We start from the raw sequence: 19,491 nt of genomic DNA, 5'->3' as shown, positions 1-19,491 counted from the left end.
GTCTGTCTCTCGACATAAAACATATAAAAGTATATAAAAAACAAACAAATGCAACTACCTCACGGTCTTCTGGGGTTGCATAACTTCAGCAAGCATTGACCCAAAATACAGTAAAGCAAACTCTGGACCGGCTTCGACATAGTGTGTCTCATCGGCAGTGTCAGACTTGCTAGAATCAATGCTGCTCAATTGCTAGCCAGATCTCTTTTGGATAGTCCACAGGCTGATGGTTACAAAATATTTGTGAAGATTATGCAAACTGATTCACATCAATGCACAAGAGAAGTTTGGTGAGTAATAAAATGTATATTTTAATTCAATCACCTTCAGTAGGTGTCTCTGACGAGCAATGATAACAAAAATACATATGTATGTTGAATTTCTATCCCACCGTACGTTGCCAAACGTGCGAATCGGAGGTGCATATACATACATACAGGACATACAAAAACAATGACCCCATGAAACGTTTTTAGAACTGCTCTCCAGATCACGTCATCTAAAAGAAAAAAAACAGTGTTGTGGAAAGCGTGTGTTTTTAGACTTTTGGTTTTCCTCCTTTGACTATTGGTTCTGGAGATTTAGGCTACAAAGTAATACGCACGGCATCAGTGGCATTAACAGTGCGGTGTGTGTGGCGATAACATTAGGGTTCGGTGTGTTAAGAAAGGCATGAGATCAGTGCCCTGCACTGACGTTTTGGAAAGGCAAATGTTTTTCCATCTAAACAGGTGCAGGGCAGTAGTTTTGCTTAGTCCCCGGGTTCGTTTGGGGTGCCACGGTGGTGAGATGTTATCTCCCTCGCCTGGTATGCAGCAAGTCGTGGGTTCGATCTCGATCCTGACCCTGACACCTGCTGCTGTATATTTGGAGTGTGCGTGTCTCTCTCTCTCTGGTCGCGTGGATTTTTCTCCGGGTCCTTCGGGTTTTCCCTCCCACCATGCCTACCGCCTCCCCTCCATCCTTGCCCCCTCCCCTCCCTACCTACCCCCTCCCCTCCATCTCTACCCCCTCCCATCCATCCCTACCCCCTCCCCTCCATCTCTACCCCCTCCCATCCATCCCTACCCCCTCCCCTCCATCCCTGCCCATTCCCCTCCATCCCTGCCCCCTCCCCCACTTTCCGCCCACCACCCCTCCCACCCCTCCCAGGTACAATTACATCACCATGACCCAATAAGCACGAGGGAACCCTTCCTTATATTTTGCGCCGACAAAAAGTCGTGACTCACGACCCCCCATATAAGACGCCTGGCTATTTAAAGAGCCTTAACAAGCAGCTGATAACGTGATCCCGAGCGGCTGCTCTTCTTAGCTTGAGTTGCCCCGTCGTGTTTTGCAGGTGCAGTAGGAAGGAAGGCGTGCGGAGGACAACATGGCCAAGACTCGGACAATCTACCTGCAGCTGGACAAGGTCCTGGAGGAGGTCTTCGTCCTGGGCACTGAGCTGGTCATGGACATTTACCAGTGAGTGACGCATGGCGCTGTGTGTGTGTTACAAGTGAGTGATGCATGATGCTGTGTGTGTGTACCAGTGAGTGATACATGGAGCTGTGTGTGTGTACCAGTGAGTGACGCATGGAGCTGTATGTCTACCAGTGAGTGACACATGGAGCTGTGTGTGTTACCAGTGAGTGATGCATGGAGCTTTGCGTGTGTACCAGTGAGTGATGTATGGAGCTGTGTGTGTGTGTACCAGTGAGTGATACATGGAGCTGTGTGTGTCACCAGTGAGTGACGCATGGAGCTGTGTGTGTAAGTGATATATTTGAGCTGTGTGTTGAGCAGTCGTAAAGTGGTCGAACAGAGCCGGTATACACCTGTAACACTGTTTTGTTGTCGTTCCCGCGCACCTCCGATTAGCGCGGTTGGCTACGTACGGTGCGAAAGAAAGTTCAACATACATATAACTGTTCCCACTCCGATGCTACGATGTTTCCGCAGAGGGGAAACTGATAGTTAACGGTGGGAGGGATGTTGTGTGACAAAGTGGTCTCATGCCGGAACTTTTTACATTTTGACCTCTGATGTCATAAAGACATGAGTGGGCACGTCACCACACCCGGCCTTCAAGGGGAGTGTAGCTGATCAGGTATTTTCATCATGACTGCCTCCCCTAGTGGCCACCGATCCCGATGATTATGCTGGAGGTCGTGGGTTCAATCACGACTCTGACGCCTGCCGTATATTTGGAGTTCGCGTGCCTCTCTATAGAGATGTTAACTACCTCGCCTGGTGTACAGGAGGTCATGGGTTCAATCCCGACTCTGACGCCTGCTGTATATTGCGAGTTTGCGTGTCTTTCTCAATAGAGATGTTAACTTCCTCGCCTGATATACAGGAGTTCGTGGGTTCAATCCCGACCCTGACGCCTGCTGTAAATTTGGAGTTGGCATGTTCTCTGTTTCCGTGGTCGTGTGGATTTTTCTCCGGGTTCTCCGGTTTTTCCCTCCACATTTAGAAACATGCGTTTTAGAGTATTTGGCTGCTATAAATGTACACGTTGATAAGCCACTTCGTTTAGATATAAATTGTGACCAGGTCGTTACTGAAAACGAGTTCCATATCTCAGTGGGCCTTACCTGGTTAAATAAATGTAAAAAATGTGTCATTTTTCTCCATATGTTTACACTACATATTCATAATAATTCATAATACATATACCAACGCCCCACATTGTCTTCATTGTTTGCCCGTCTACAGGGCGAGCAATAATAAGCGTACGCCAAGGACCGTAGTGGGATGGTAGTTGTAACAACGGCGGTGTAGCTATCGAGTGTGCAGGCATTGCCACTGCACCCGGGGGCCCACGGGCCGGAGGCACTCAGGTGCCAGCTATGAAGAGTGGTTTGCAGTTGGACAGCGTCCCCCATCGCAGTAATCTTTATCTCAACCACTATCACCGTATGTACAAATATATAATGTACAACTATATATTGTAATAGCTATACGGGCAGTCCTCGGCTTACGAGCCTAATTCGTTCCTAAGACCGGTTCGTAAGTCGAACGGTTCGTAGGTAGGAACACAATAACGGATTATTTAAATGCCCATGCGGTCGGTGTTATGAAGTCTGTTACGGTTTAGCAAAACAGGAAAGCATCGTTAAACTCAATTAAGAAGAAACATTGTACATTTGCACGTAACACTGTAAAATAATACTGTGTAGTAAATCTTCATATATATAAAAGGCACAGTTGTGAATACGTGTGTCTGTTCAAAATGTTTAGCGTACTTCCCGACGTGCAACAAAATGGAAATTTGCCATGTGGGGACTTTCCAGGCTGTACACCATGCAAATATTATACAAAAGACAATTTTTTTTTGGGGGGGGGGTGCTCAATAATGCATATATGTTTCGCACGGCTAGTGAGCTGTGACGTCAAATCTGTCACGTGATGCGCGCATGTCGAAGCGTAACGCATTGTAGTGTAGTGGTTAGCGCGCCACGCTATGAACCCGGCTACCCGAGTTCGATTCCCGCTCACGGCCACCACCGGTGACGATTATTTTAACCGGTCCTGGGCCTCCCCTAGGTCTACTCAGCCTCAAACGAGTAACTGGTGTGGTGTTTGAACATATCTCACTCTTCTAGTCTCTCCACTGCTAGCCTGCCTGTCACGCTTTGCTCTCTCTGCTGCTGGCCTACCACTACACACTCTGATAGCTTCCCACCATACACTCCGCTAGTCTCTCCACTGCTAGCCTATTACTATACACTCGGATAGCTTCTCCACTGCTGGTATCTCACTATATCTTCTGCTAGCTTCTCTACTGTTAACCTTCCACTATATACTCTGCTAGATTATCCACCTCTAACTATACGCTCTGCTAGCTTCTCTACTGCTAGCTAGACTCTCTGCTAGCTTCTCTTGTCTTTCCTCTTCTCTTCACTCCGACCAACTCAACTCTTTCTCCCACGCTCCCGTGTATATAAATCCCTCCTCATTAACTCCTCGTGAATTAAGCAGGCGACCTGCAGTCGCCTAACGCCCGTGGCTTTCCTCGTTATCGTCTCAATCTCCCGGTCTGCCCGGCGTCTTTTCCCCGCCTGCATTTGCAGCCGGCCAAATTACTGCCATGGATCTTAAAGAGCCGCCTCCTTTCCGTTGCTCCCTCTCACCACCGCACCTGGCCGCCCCGATGCGACCTCTCAGTGTCTGTAACCCGCACACCGCTTGCAAACCCCACCCCACCCACTACACAAGTGACACCTCTCCCACAGTCCCACTTCTCCCGGTAGTGCTTGTTGTCTGACCGCTGAAGTAACTGAACTGTGGCTCATTTGAAGGCCAATTTCGACAAATTATTATGGAGGTTCCCTAACCCCCCGATTCCTATGCGTACGTAACATTGTCAGTAGACCCCCCATACACAAGTGTACGCATTTGGGTTAACCACCCCCTCCCCCCTCCATGCGTACGTACTAAATGGATGGCCCCCAGCGCAGCAGAGCACTAACCGCTACACTACCACTCCAAACAAACAAAGTTCCCCCGTATAGCCTTAACAGACTGTAGGGGCAAGTGCTGTTAGCGAGCACCTATGAAGGCCAGAACGGTACACGAGGGGGTGGGTGGCCAGCACCACGCCCGACTGCCTTTGTCTCCCCAGTGGCGATGTTTACACATCGCACCGGGTACTCATTTGAGGCTGAGTCGACCTAGGGGAGGCCCAGGACCAGTTCAGATCATCGTCACTGGTGTTGGCCGTGTTTCCGCGGTTCAGTTTGCAATTGCGAGTTCATGTTTTAAGTCAAAGCTATTTTGAAAATATATTTCATGGAAGCTGGTTTGTAAGGACGCGGTGTTTGTAAGTCGGACGTTCGTAATTAGTCTTCACCAATAGTAGCTAGTTGTAATTACTGGCGAAACGTCGTACTCAGATTGTAAATGTTGTGGCTTGGCTCTCCAACACGCCGGTGTGCTGTACCAGTGACGAATTGGTGACGTTCTATACTATTTGGTTCTATTCGGTAAAGTCACGTAGGTAAAAAAAATGAAACAACAAAAATCACGACGTTTCGGCCACAACACAAGAGGCCTTCATAAAGTGAAGGGACCGTGCTATCACGAAGACAGCGTTGGAATAAAGAAAGTCAAGCCAGGTTGCGTCCTTTAAGCTGTGTGGGATGAAACCAAACGCTTTGACAAAGGAATTAGCATAAACTGCTGATAGAACACTTAAAGTGCTGGTAGAACACTTAACACGGGGGGGGGGAGAGGAATTTGACAATGCAAACGTTGTCTTGAAGGGAAATAAGCTGCTGTGAAAGTTTGGTATATCACTACTTGGATAAATATACTGTACCATTGAAATTAGTTTAATGTTTGGTATGATTTAGAACATCTTTCCAATGATTGCTTAATTTGAAACCATCTTCTCGGTTGAAATTGTGTCTGTGTTTGTAAATCTGAATTGCCTCGTGTACAAATCTCTGATGATAACCTGTGGGTTTGCAAAGGACCTGGGTATTGGAGAACACCATATCGTGATCACCCACAGCGTTGTAACAGTGGTCAGCCACGGCAGAAGAATTCGTTCTGCCGTGTTTCAAATCTGATTTGTGCTCGCGAATTCGGTCAGAGACATGTCGCTTCGTCTCCCCGATATAGCAATCACCACAGGTGCAGCTCAATTTGTAAACCCCGGGGTACTGTAAGTCCGGAATGACATCCTTCACGTATGGGATCAGGTCACGGATTTTGTGTACTGTATTGAACCGGACCAGGATCTTGTGTTTGTTTAGAATTTTGGAGGTCTTTTTAGTAACGCCTGGTATATATGGTAGTGTGATTGTTTTGACCAGAGATAAAGGCAACGCTACTGTTATTATGGATAAAGATTCATACAACAACAAAATCCAGAATCTGCTCAACGATGGAAGTTACTCAAAAATAAAAAAATGACCCCACTAATAGCCTAGCGATAAAAACCAACAAGATCATCACAAGTTCGACCTCCCTAATCGACCCAACTAATCGTCCCTCCCTAAAACCTTCTGCTGCAAGACCCCCTAGATTCTATGGTCTTCCCAAGATTCATAAAGAAGGCACCCCACTTCGACCCATCGTATCCACGATCAACTCTCCTACCTATAAACTAGCCCGTTTTCTGTCAGATACCTTGCTGCCTTTAACTGGCAAGACCGCCTCAGCAGTACTTAACTCAGCCCAATTGGTCTCTATGGTCAAAGACGTTGTACTGTCCCCTGACGATATCCTTGTCAGCTTCGATGTGGTCTCTTTGTTCACCAAGGTCCCAGTACCTGATACCATTGAAATAATTGAAAATTTGGTCCAACATGGACTAGACCCCGACACACCTGCACTGGTTAGGCACTGCCTCAACAATACCTACTTTACTTGGAATGGCTCCTTCTACAAACAAAATGAGGGTACCCCATGGGATCCCTCTTATCACCAGTGATAGCCAATATTTTCATGGAGAAATTTGAATCAGATGCCATCCATACTTCCACCCTCAGACCTTCCCTGTGGAAGAGATATGTGGATGACACTTTCGTCATTTGGCCACATGGCCTCCCAGCTCTGAACCTTTTCCTACACCACATCAATTCCAGACATCCCGCCATCAAATTCACCATGGAAGTGGAGAAAGATGGCAAGCTACCATTCTTAGATGTTCTGTTTGAGAGGAGACCTGATGGCTCATTGGGGCATTCTGTCTACAGCAAACCCACCCACACAGATTCCTACTTAAAACCTGATTCCCACCACCACCCAGCCCAAAATAATGATCTCATCAAAACTTTATACCATAGGGCTCATTGCATTTCGGACCAACACCACCTGACCAGTGAATTAAAACATGTACACCTGGCCCTCAAAAGGAATGGTTACTCTGACCGTACCATCCGCCAAGCTGTCTCTCCCTCCATACAGATACAACCACTTGATACTCCGGTCAAAACCATCACACTTCCATATATAGCAGGCGTTACTAAAAAGATTTCCAAAATTCTAAACAAACACAAGATCCAGGTCCAGTTCAATACAGTACACAAAATTCGTGATCTGATCCCATCCGTGAAGGATGTCATTCCTGATTTACAGTACCCCGGGGTTTACAAATTGAGTTGTACCTGCGGTTATTGCTACATCGGTGAGACAAAGTGACATGTCTCTGACCGAATTCGCGAGCACAAATCAGATTTGAAACACGGCAAAACGAATTCTTCTGCCGTGGCTGATCACTGTTACAACGCTGTGGGGGATCACGATATGATTTTCTCCGATACCAAGGTTCCTTGCAAACCCACGGGCTTTTATCAGAGATTTGTTCATGAAGCAATTCAGATCTACAAACGCAGACACAATTTCAACCGAGAGGATGGTTTCAAATTAAGCAACCATTGGAAAGATGTTCTAAATCGAACTAAACATTAAACTAATTTCAATGGTACAGTATATTTTTCGAGTAGTGGTACCCCAAACTTTCGCAGCTCTTATAAATTCCCATTTTCACACCATCAATAGGTAAACTCCCCCTCCCCCCTTTCCCCCTCCCCCCGCGCCAAACTGCAAGTCCACCGGCACTTACACGACCTCTTTCCTAAAATCCGCAAATCAAATGCTAATTTTTATGCTAATTTCTTTGTCAGAACACCTTGTTTGCTCGCACACAGGTCCGATGTCTGAGCGTGGTTGTGTTTCACTAAAGTCTCGTGTTTGATGAGTACTAGGTGCCTCGGTGAATGAATATACTCTAACTTTAACAGAGCTATTTCTGTGACCAGTTACAAGCTAATCACTCAGCTATTTCAATGCTAAATTCGATGCTAATTCCTTTGTCAAGGGGTACCTCTGCGGATGTGTATACTATAAATTAGCTATTTCAATGAGCCATTTCAATGCTAAATTATATGCTAATTCCTTTGTCAAGGCGCTTGGTCTTATTTATCTTCTCACACAGCTTAAAGGTCGTGATCTAAGCGTGGCTTCTTCCACTCCCTTCACCTGATGAAGGCCGCTTGTGTTGTGGCCGAAACGTCGTGATTTTTTTGTTATTTTATTTTCACCTACGTGACTTTACCCAATAGAACCAAAGAGTATGGATCCTAGCAGTCACGAAAGCTTTAAATCTAGAATATCAAATGGTTGTTTCTAAACAAACACAAGATCCTGGTCCGGTTCAACACAGTACACATAATCCGTGACCTGATCCCATCCGTGAAGGATGTCATTCTGGACTTACAGTACCCCGGGCTTTGCAAATTTAGCTGCACCTGTGGTGATTGCTATATCAGGGAGACGAAGCGACATGTCTCTGACCGAATTCGCGAGCACAAATCAGATTTGAAACACGGCAGAACGAATTCTTCTGCCGTGGCTGACCACTGTTACAACGCTGTGGGTGATCACGATATAGTGTTCTCCGATACCCAGGTCCTTTGCAAACCCACAGGTTATCATCAGAGATTTATACACGAGGCAATTCAGATTTACAAACACAGACACAATTTCAACCGAGAAGATGGTTTCAAATTAAGCAATCATTGGAAAGATGTTCTAAATCATACCAAACATTAAACTAATTTCAATGGTACAGTATATTTATCCCAGTAGTGATATACCAAACTTTCACAGCAGCTTATTTCCCTTCAAGACGTTTGCATTGTCAAATTCCCCTCCCCAACCCCCCCCCCCCCCCCGTGTTAAGTGTTCTATCAGCACTTTAAGTGTTCTATCAGCACTTTATACTAATTCCTTTGTCAAAGCAAGACAACGTTTGCATTGTCAAATTCCCCTCCCCTTCCCCCCCGCCCTCCCCATGTTAAGTGTTCTATCAGCACTTTAAGTGTTCTATCAGCACTTTATGCTAATTCCTTTGTCAAAGCGTTTGGTTTCCTCCCACACAGCTTAAAGGACGCGACCTGGCTTGACTTTCTTTATTCCAACGCTGTCTTCGTGACAGCACGGTCCCTTCACCTGATGAAGGCCACTTGTGTTGTGGGCGAAACGTCGTGATTTTTGTTGTTTTATTTTTTTTACCTACGTGGCTTTACCGAATAGAACCAAAGAGTATGGATCCTTGCAGTCACGAAAGCTTCAAATCTAGAATTGGCCACGTTCTATTTACGTGACAACCCTTACTAGTTAGCTGTGTTGGGTGGTCGCGGGTTTTAACGACACAACATTTATATTTTTACGCGATCTAACCCAAAAAAAACTCTATTATGGATGATATTGGTCGCAAAAGCCTACTACGTGTTAAATAATTGCTATAATAAGCGGCGCTATATAAATCTAGATACCTTAAGATCAGACATTCCGTTCACCAGCTGCCGTACCAACCACGCTAGACCACGAAATGATCACTAAAATAAACACTATTTAAAACGCAGCACATATTTCACAAATCGGACTCAAAGTCCGATTGAGAGCTCAAGAGACGCGAGTCGCGAGTGTGTGGTTATGGGTAGGTGCCCTGGACATACGTGCGATGGACTTCTTTCGCACCGTACGTAGCCAGCCGCGTTAATCGGATGTGCGTTGGATACATCCTTCCTCCTGAGCACTAATCTGGAGATGTATTGTTGAGAACTATGGCAGTGGAGTTCACCTTCACAGCACTCTTTGCTTGGGTAGGAGCTCATTGTGGGGACTGGTGACGCAGTGGTTTGTTTCACCGCATAAATGAAACCGCTAATCTGAGTTTGATTCCCAGTGACAGCTAACGTCAGTGGTGAGTAATCATAACTCTACCGGTCCTGGTTCCCGCCCTTCTTTTTTAAATTAACCTGCACTCACAAGTGTGGCAAGATGTGGTCAAACAATCACCATGATTGACAGGGCCTGGGGCGGGCCCTTATTTGGTAGTGACTTAATTTAACGAGTTGTAGCAGAAGTCTCTCTCGCGGGAAAGCAGAGGTGATAGATGTGCACAACATAATAGAAAATGTGGGTGGGTGGGGGGGAGTTAGTGGGTGGGAGGGGGGGAGTTAGTGGGTGGGTGGGTTTGGATGCGTGGATTTTGGTGGGTTTGGGTGAGTGGATGGGTGGGTTTGGGTGGGTGTGGAGTCTTTTGGCGCTTGAACATGTAGAGGTGTGTGAAAGGAATGTTCGGTGACCACCCTGAGGGGGTCTTCCGACGGGGGAGAGTGGGAGAGTGTATATATGGATGGGGGTGGGGGCAAGAGGGGGCAGGGAGGAAGTAATCAGCATTCTCGGGGGGAGATCAGGTGTATCGTGGAAGGTGGGTGAGAAAGGAACGCGCCCTATAAGTCATACTAACATCCACGTGGCTTTGCGTTTTGGGATGACAACCTCTCCTCTATTCTGGGACCTTCTTATCTCAACTGGTGGCGGTGGGGGGTTCCCCCTCTCCCTTGGCCGCTCCCCGTCTCCCACCCTCCCAGGGCCTCTCCACCTTTCCTCTCATTTAAAAATGTTTGACGCGATTCTTGCTGTCCCTAAAAAACAAAGGCCCGCCGCAGAACGTTGGGGGCGACAAAAAAAAAACAACCGCTTCGCAAATATTTGCCAGGCCCCATATGCCCACGCGTCCCGGTCAACGAGGGGGGCAGGGGGACACTTTACTCTAATTTTAAACTTCGGCGGTCAGAGGGGGGATACCCTGACCTTATATACCGTTTCATTGCCTTGTAGGACAATGTGTTCATTGCCCGCGTGAGCTAGCAGGGTGTAACGCCTTTGCCCCCATGGGAGATGGTGGCTGCCGGGGGGTCATGGTCTTTCCAGTTTTACAAGGATGGTTTTCCTGGGCAATGATGGTGAACGCTTGGAGTAGGGCGTGCTGGTGTTTTGAAAGGGTTACTCGGTTTCAAGCCCCCCCCCCCCCCCACAGGGCAGTTTCAATCGATGGAGAGAGGTTGTTGCCACATTTGTCAAATGTCACCTTCTGGTATAAATTTGGGATGCCCGGGCATGACCAAAACCGCGCGTAAGTGGGTTTGTATTGTGCCTGGGGTACATGCTAGACAGTCAGGAGGGGTTTGCTGTGAATTTTGCCCTTTCTTTTGTCATGTATGTGCCATGCATGAATTTTAACTGTAAGAGTTTTGAGCGGTATTGATCTAGGGCCGGATTCTCGGGGCTTTCCAGATTTAGGACAATTTCAGCAGTGTGATGTCTGGGAATAGAAGGTTTCTTCTGTTCCATAGTTTCAGAATTGCTGATCTGGTCCCAGCACCTTCCTTGCCTAGCAAACGGTAAGCCTCCGATAATCTATATGTGGGCCTTGGCTCTTCCAGACAGTCTATGATAGGGCGGTGGCGGGGGGGGGGGGGCGTCTAGGTTTCTGTCAGGGGCTTTGTTTTGGCGTCCCTGATCTAATACAGTAGTCCCTCAGTTAACGGTGACATCGGTTAACTTTTTTTTTAATCGGTTGACATTTCGTCTCCCATAGGACCCCGTGGTTTTGACTGATGTTAACATTTTGATTAACGGTAACGTTTACGTTATGCACGCGGGGCGCCAATTTCGGCTAATCCGAGCGCTCGTAAGTGAGCAGAGCGTACCTCAGCCAATCAGCGACGCCCATTTATGAGCTTTTAGACCTCGACTGGCTTTGTTTACATGACGTTTTCTGTTTTGGCGTGGAAACGTCTCTCTTGCAGACTTATTTTTCAACTTATAAGTGAATTAAATGCACAGTTATTTCGATTGCCAGTAGTTTTCATGGAACGGATGAAACAGTTAGCCAAGGGAGTACTGTACTATTATCTTAAGATATCTATTGTTTGCTTATGTAGCCAGTAAAGGCTTATACTATGAGATTTGCACATAATTATGCACTCAGAGGTGTTTTGCAGCTGTTAGGATGTTTACATTCACAGCCAAATCAGTGACTGATAACCAAGGAATGTAAATGTGATCGTAAAAATGATTTATGGAAGATACGGGTAACATTCGGTGAGGTATCGCGTTTAAAGTAGGTCTTACCTTTATACCTCCACTGGCACCTGCCATCTCCTCGCCATAGCTGCTGCTGCTTGAGACCGTCATCACCTCTCAACTTAACTACTGCAACTCTCTTCTCGTTGTACGTACACATGTATGTCGAGCTTCTTTCACACCGCATGAAAGGCAAACCGTGCTAATCGGAGGCGTATGACGTCGCTAAATCTACAAACTCCATCAAACTTAATCCACAACACCCTGTAAACAACGCGACATCACCCTCAATTCGGATCGATTCCTGGCATCACACTCGATACCTCTAAGATACTCCGTGGACTTTCCTACCTCGCCCCTCTCTCTTAGCCCACTTTACTCCCCCTCGAGTGCTCTCTGCTCCAGAAACGAGGGCTTTCTGTCCGAACCCCTAAATAAACTTTCATGGAATGGGAGGGCACTCGTTTACTCTGCTGCTGCCCCCCCGCCTCCCCGTGGCAGCCTTCACGTGGCCCACCCTGTTGAGCGAGAAATCACGACGAGTGCCATCAACAAGGCGACCGAATATCGATGATCATCGATCTCCTTGTCTCCAGAGCAACAACACGAGCCCCCCATGATTTGGAATTATTTTATTTTTTCCATCCAAACCGTCGTCACCGTTGCCCGGATTTGTCAGGGCTAGAGGCCTTCCTCATTTGCCGAAACGAATATCTCTCTCTCCCAAAAAAGTGTGTTCATTTGACCATCTACTGTAAGATCATTTGTGACCTGAGGAATTTAACCCCTCTGCCTGCCAACATTTTTTTTTTATCTCCCCCCCCCCCCCCCAAAAAAAAAGCTCTGTACATGTGCATGTCGTCCCCATACTTGTACAACACCTTGAGCCATGGTCACATTTATACGCTTTGTTAATCCAAGTAGAATTTTGTTGTACTGTTGAAACAACGCTGAAAGTCGCTTAAATCCCCCCCCCCCCCACCAACCCCCCCCACCTCTGTCCACTCAACAGCATAAATGGGTGTAACACCGTCTGTCAGCAGGTCACGTGTGGTTGGGTAAGGGGCCGTCCATGAATGACGTCACGCACTTAGGGGGGGGGGGGTCAGACATTTGTGACGATGTGTGACGAGGGGGGGGGGGTGAGAAATGTGACGTCACATCAAAATGCGCAACTTTAAATAAATATAGAATTGTTATAACAACACTACTTGTTATAACAACACTCCTACAACATCAGAGTGCAGCACCACATTAAATACGCACTACAATGTCAATAGTTTAAAGAGATTTGAAGCATGTTTTATTTTCAAAATGGAAATATGGTTTGGGGGGGGGGGCAGAGCTTTGTGACGTCATATTTGAGGGAGGGGTCTGACTTTTTGTGACGCCGTGTGACGAGGGGGGGGGGTTAAAAATCATCCAAAATTATGGACGGCCCCTAAAGTGTGGGTACTCCCGTGCTCTTCCAAGATGTCTGCCCATCGTGGAAGAGAAGCCCACGTGCCCTCGAGTGGAGAGGTCCTGTCGTCAGCAGCGGTCAGAATCAGAAACTTTATTATCTTGGAGTAATCCGATGAGCTAAAAACCATTCTTTTTTCACAGATATCCAGGAGAAATCAAATGCAGTGTGAGTAAAGCGAATGCAGGGCAGCATCAACTTTGCACGAACGCAATTCGTATATACCCAGGGCTCGGCAACTTTTCAAAAAAGAAGAGACATTTTTGTTTTGTCTTTGACCAATATAGTTCGAGAGCCGTTCGCACTCTGAGCTCCTTGTTACACACAAACACAGCAGCAGGTATACAGGCAGATGACAACCACATTGTGACTTCACCAAAATAGGTGATGGAATAAACTGCGTCTATTTAGTTTTTGTCCCCCTTAATGACACTTTAACAATACAGTTTGACTTTTGTACATTTCGCCATCGTCTAGATATTCTAAAGTGACCCATTCCCTGCCATACTTAATAAATTATCTTTACGTTCAATTAAGTTTAAGGCCTACTGTCTATTTTACGGCCGCCCGCAAGGGGGAAGCCAAAGAGCCACCACATGCGACTCCGGAGCCACAGGTTGCCAACCCCCCCTGGTATAACCCATGGCGCTTGGCCATCTGCAATGATTCCAATCGTCCGCACATCCCCAGTGATTTGTACACGCTGTAGATGTAGCAACTCGCAGAGAACATTCTGGTTCAGAAGTGCCCATCAATGGCCGCACCACAGATTTGTTTGGGTTGTCGGTGGGCACTTCTGAACCGGAATTTTCTTTGTCGCCAGCAGCGGTCAGAATTGGAATCTTTATTATGCTGGAGGAATCCGATGAGCTATAAAGCTCTTTTTTCACAGATGTTCAGGAGAAAGTACATGCTTGTGCGAGGAAAGTTAAATGCAGGGCAGCACCAACTTTGCATAAATGCATTTCCTATAACCCATGGCGTTTGGCCATCTGCTCTTATTCCAATCATTCGCATATCCCCAACGAATTGTACATGCTGCAGATGTAGCGACTCACAGAGAACATTCTGGTTCAGACGTGACCATCAACAGCCGGCGGAGTTTACAACCAAACGATTTGTGGCTCGTTTCATCATCTTGTGTCTCTCGTGCGCGTGTGCAACAGTGAGGAAGGGGTCGGCGACGAAGTGCCCTTGGCTAAAGGTTCAAAACGCACTGGTCACCACATAAGAGACACAACTCAATAACTGTGCAAGTTTACCTGTGCCTATGGTTCGGTGCCCAGGGCTCCCTCTCCAGATGCGATTGCTTTGCCCTACAGCTACGCAGAGTGGTGTTGTTTCCCGAGGCCCATTCATTGCTATGTTCTATGTTTATGTACTGTATGTTGAACTTCTTTAGCGGCGTACGTAGCCTACCGTGCTAATCAGAGGTGCGGGGGAAGGACGACCCACTGCACAAGCAGCATTGATTAATATGGACTGGGACTTGGGGTGGGGGGGTACTTTGGTGTCTGATTCACGCTGCTGTCACAGAGCGTTGCCAAAAACAAAAAAAGGTCACACGTTGCAATGGGAAAATGGGGGGTAAGCAGTTTGCAAGCAGAACAAATTGACCGATCGAATGCGAGCCCTAGCCTTAAACCATAACCAACTAGGCAGTCAACCACAAGTACTAACCTTAGGTGCACACAACCTATGCATGCATACACATATATACAAAGACAAATATGGCCTCTGTAGCCTTTACCAGTTTGTTGGGGGGCAAGTGCTGTTGGTAACCACCTCACGAAGACCATCATGGCACACTAGAGTTAACTATTAATTTTTATTTTATTTTACCAGATCAGACCCACTGAGCTGCATAGCTCTTTTTCAGAAGCGACCTGACCACAAATAATAGATCAACAAAGTATCAATCACGTGGAAATGTATCATAGTCAAATACTCTAAACGCATGTTTCTAAATGCAGCTCAGAGTTATGTTGACTTAACAATGGTTGGTGGCTGTCACACAAACCTGCTTTGCATGTGTCTGAACTGATAATTATCAATTATAATTGAGATAAAGTGGCCACCCAAACGGCTGCATTAAATGTGCTAAGACATCCTATATAGAGTGTACATACTGCCAAAAATGAGTTTCACAACTCCCGTGGAGAAGGCAGTGGTGGCAGATCAGCTCACATGCTGGTGCAGGAGGGACTGTGGCAATGCAGTGCCACGATGGGACGGTGAGGCCATCATCCAGCAGTGGATAGGTAATGTCTGACGATGCAATCCGAGAGATAAATTGAACGCAATTTGCCATGTTGTTGCAACTGATCCAGTAGGGGCTATTTTGAGTGTAAACGACAACCCGTGTGTAGGACATTTAATTTCTGAAAATTCTGATAGACTATGTGTATTCAAAACAGTACAGGGGATGTTTTTTTCGTGAGAACTCTTGCTTATACGCGCGCCACAGTGGCGAGATGTTAACTTCCTCGCCTAGTATACGGGAGGACGTGGGTTCAATCCCGACCCTGACACCTGCTGCATATTTAGAGTTTGTGGTGTCTCTCTCCCCGTGGTCGTGTGTTTTTTTTTCAGGGCCATCCGGTATCTGGCTGCTATAAATATCCACGTGACGATAAGCCACTTCATTGAGCTATCATTTCTGACCAGGTCCCTTCTAGAAAAGAGCTATATATATAGCTCAGTGGGGGGCCTTACATGGTAAAATAAAACAATTGTTTAGCTCAGTATCATATTTTGGCAATGCAGCAGATTTTGTTTAGGATTTTACCATTCAAACTAATGCCAAGGAGTAACGCGTTTGGGATGCTGTACATTCAAATTGCCCTACCCCCCCCCCCCCTTGCCCATTCCTAGTGTGGCACCGCCGGGGGCAGAGAGCTTCTCTGTGAGTGCCAGCGTGGACGTCACGTGCTGGGTGAGCACGCCGTTCAGGTCGGCGGCCAACGACGCACGCGGCCGCGTGGCCGTGGGGACCCAGGTGCACGCTCAGGTGCTCACGCCCAGCCAGGAGGTTGGTGACAAGAAGGTGAGAGCATTACGCTGCGTGTGCATGCGTGCATGTGCGCGTTTGTGTGCGTGTGCGTGCACATTATGGGGGCACGGCTGGTGCATTTGCCAGTCATCTCAGTCGGTCAACTCATGGCACCTGGGTCTGTGGCGCAGTAGTTAACGCACCACGCTACGAACCCGGCGACCTGAGTTCGATTCTCGCTCACGGCCAACACCCATGACGATTAATGATCTCAACCGGTCCTGGACCTCCCCGAGGCCGACTCAGCCTCAAATGATTACCTGATGCAGTGTATAAAAACATTGCCACTGAGGAGACAAAGGCGGCCAAGCGTGGTGTTACCACCCACCCCGTCTTTGCCTTGCCGACCTTCATAGGTGCTCGTCAATAGCACTTGCCCCAATAGTCTGTTAAAGGCTATATGGGGAATCTTTGTCTAAATTCGTCCACCACTACCCTTTATAACCATTAATACTGATTCATCTGCCACTACAGTGAGGGCACTTAATCACTACCACGAGCAACAACACCACCACTGTATCTGCCACTGGATCCATTTACTCTCCACCGTGACCGACATTGATATCCCTGCCACACCGCTCTCATCCGTCCAAGTGCACAGGACCATTAGAACCAACACTCCTACCACCGGCCACTGCCGCAATCATCACGATTGCATTCACGGGATATGCCCAGGCAAAATGAGTATTCAGAAGAAGGATGGATGCTATTTATTCAACATATCAGAAATACAATGGAATAATTATATGTGATGGCAATAGAACAGGTGTTAAGATGTTCAAACACCAAATAGATACCTATTTCAAGGAATCAAGTCTGCATTAACCACACATACTTGCAAACAAACATGCTCTGATAATATATACATTGTCTTTGAAACAGAGTGGCCTACACCAGAGATGAGGGTTTTGTTAATTCAGGTCTCAACTACCCCCCCCCCCCCACACCGCACGGGGTACTCATCCTCTTTGGGTTTTGATTGCAGATGTCCGTGACCTTTTACGGAGAAAAGGCTGATGTTGCCCTGGCCAAAGCTCGAGTTTACCTGACGGCCATTGGTGAGATGTGGTCGCTGAGTGTCGTCACTTCTGCGTTGTGTCCTTGTGCGAGTGACAACGAGCGTGATACTTTTAAAAAAATCAAAATTCAGGACCTACGGAACGCGAAAATATGATTCAATAACAATAACACCCAACACCAACCATGATATGAGCCCCTATCTAATATGTGGAATTCTAAACCCAAAGCCTAAAACATTATTCTTGACACGCAAGCCAACTAACATGAGCTCCTCATCTTAATAACTAATAAAGTAGAGTCATACAGTGGTGTTTCTTTCCATTCAATCCCGGATTCACTCTGATAGTCACCCAGAGCTTTTCGGCGATATCGGGTAATGACAGAACTGTGACGTCACTTCCTGTGATGTCACACCGTAATGAAATGGCGACGGGGGGGGGGGGCATTGAGCATGTAGTATCTAGAGTGGCGTTATCCAATTACCTTAGCAATCGATTATTCTAGCAAATTCTGTGCCATTTGGATAAGACAAAAATAGTTTATGTTAAAATAATCATTCTCACGTCTGTTTTCCACACGTTGATACTGAACAGAAGGTAATGGGTGGGGCGTGGTGACTCAAGAAAAGTCGGCAATGTCACGCTGGCCATGGCTTGTGGGGATGGTTTTCTCCCTTAAGGATGGGGGAACAGTCACCATTTTAAATGGGCCTGAGTAATCAAGTACCAAAACATAATCGTTGGTTACAATTTTTCATCAATTAATTGACTTAATCGGCTGCCCGTTCCAGCTCAAACAATAGCATACAATGAACTGCCTCATATACGCTACTTTATTTGCCATTATTCCTGTTATCTCTGCTTTGAAGCCAATTTGCAATTCATCTGGTTGTCCAAAGATCCCTTATTCCTGTATTTTAATTAACTTTTGGTTAAGTGGAAGAATGTGAACAACAGCTGTGTAACTCAAACAGATGTCTTTTTTTTTAAACATTGGTTTTCTTGATGAGGAGATGCACGCGAAGGTTTTGAAGCGTTGAATCTTTTCAATCTCATCTCTCCTCTGTTGCCTGTTCTCTTCTTCATCCCGCCCCTCGCCCCTCCACTTCTTCCCATTCCTATCCCCACACGTCTGTGATACCTACGTTCTCCTCTTTTGTGGTCACTCATTCCTCAACTCGTGCACGCCCCTGCCATCTCAATCATGATATTCTGTCTCTCAGTTGTAAGCTCTGTCAAGTGCCTTGAGTGAAGGTGCTCTCTATAAATATAAAATTAGATGAGGTGTGATTGACATCATGCAATGTTCACAAAGCATTCATGTGTCTGTCCACAGGAGTTAATTAGGCGTCTGATCGTGGTTGAAGGTGGTTTAAACAAATCGTGAACTTCAGAGATTGTACTCAATTTATGAATGCACCTACGTCACTAGTTGTGGAATATGAAGTAAATAAACCATGGTCTGTTTCAACGCGTAAAATACCAACACAATATGCTCTGTCAGTCTGAGAGCCTTTTGTGTTTTAAACTGAAACTAAACTTTTTATGTTATTTTACCAGGAAAGGCCCATTGTGCTATATTGCTTTTTTTCAGAAATGACCTGGCCACAAATGGTAGCTCAACGAAGTGGCTTTCCATCATGTGGAAATGTAAAGCAGCCAAAATACTCTAGACGTGTGACGTTGATTCTAAATGTGGAAGGAAAAACCGGAGGACCCGGAGAAAATTCCATGGAACCACAGGGAGAACACGCACACTCAAAATATACAGCAGGCATCAGGGTCGGGGTCAAACCCACGACCTCCTGTATACCAGGCGAGTTGGTTAAGCCAGTAAGAACTAAACAGGTTTCAACTTTTAGTGCCACTTAAAGTTAATAATTGTTCCTGCAACGTTACAGTGCTTAGTAAGTAGTGCTTTTGTAATTCAGATGCACTGTGTGACCGTCATAGTATAATTAGCATAGGAATAATGTAGTTTACAATATTTTTAAAATATCAAATAAAACACATCATTACTTTAAGGACATTTGACTGAAGTTAATTGTTTACATCAAAAAGGTGTGGTCAAGGCATAACAA

General features: G+C 46.3%; 1 protein-coding gene across 1 annotated transcript; it reads left to right on the top strand.

Annotated features, from left to right (window-relative positions):
* Positions 1-1,225: 1,225 nt before the first annotated feature.
* On the top strand, positions 1,226-17,565 carry LOC142930634 (protein-arginine deiminase type-2-like). The gene is made up of 3 exons (XM_076073630.1): positions 1,226-1,467; positions 16,214-16,385; positions 17,377-17,565. Exons 1-3 carry the CDS (start codon positions 1,376-1,378, stop codon positions 17,563-17,565), a joined length of 453 nt encoding a protein of 150 aa, XP_075929745.1. The 5' UTR covers positions 1,226-1,375.
* The last annotated feature ends 1,926 nt before the right edge of the window (positions 17,566-19,491 follow it).

This window comes from Petromyzon marinus, chromosome 42 (genome assembly GCF_048934315.1).
Source record: "Petromyzon marinus isolate PM22_M1 ecotype Great Lakes invasive population chromosome 42, UKy_Petmar_22M1.pri1.0, whole genome shotgun sequence".
NCBI classification, from domain to species: Eukaryota; Metazoa; Chordata; class Hyperoartia; order Petromyzontiformes; family Petromyzontidae; genus Petromyzon; species Petromyzon marinus.
Note: the sequence above shows the minus strand (reverse complement) of the source record. Positions and strands in the feature narration are given on the sequence as shown.

Coding starts and splice junctions, on each gene's coding strand:
- LOC142930634 (XM_076073630.1), top strand. CDS start 1,376: ATGGCCAAGACTCGGACAATCTACCTGCAGCTGGACAAGGTCCTGGAG. Junction 1,468..16,213: donor CTGGTCATGGACATTTACCA/GTGAGTGACGCA, acceptor GCCCATTCCTAG/TGTGGCACCGCCGGGGGCAG. Junction 16,386..17,376: donor AGGAGGTTGGTGACAAGAAG/GTGAGAGCATTA, acceptor TTTTGATTGCAG/ATGTCCGTGACCTTTTACGG.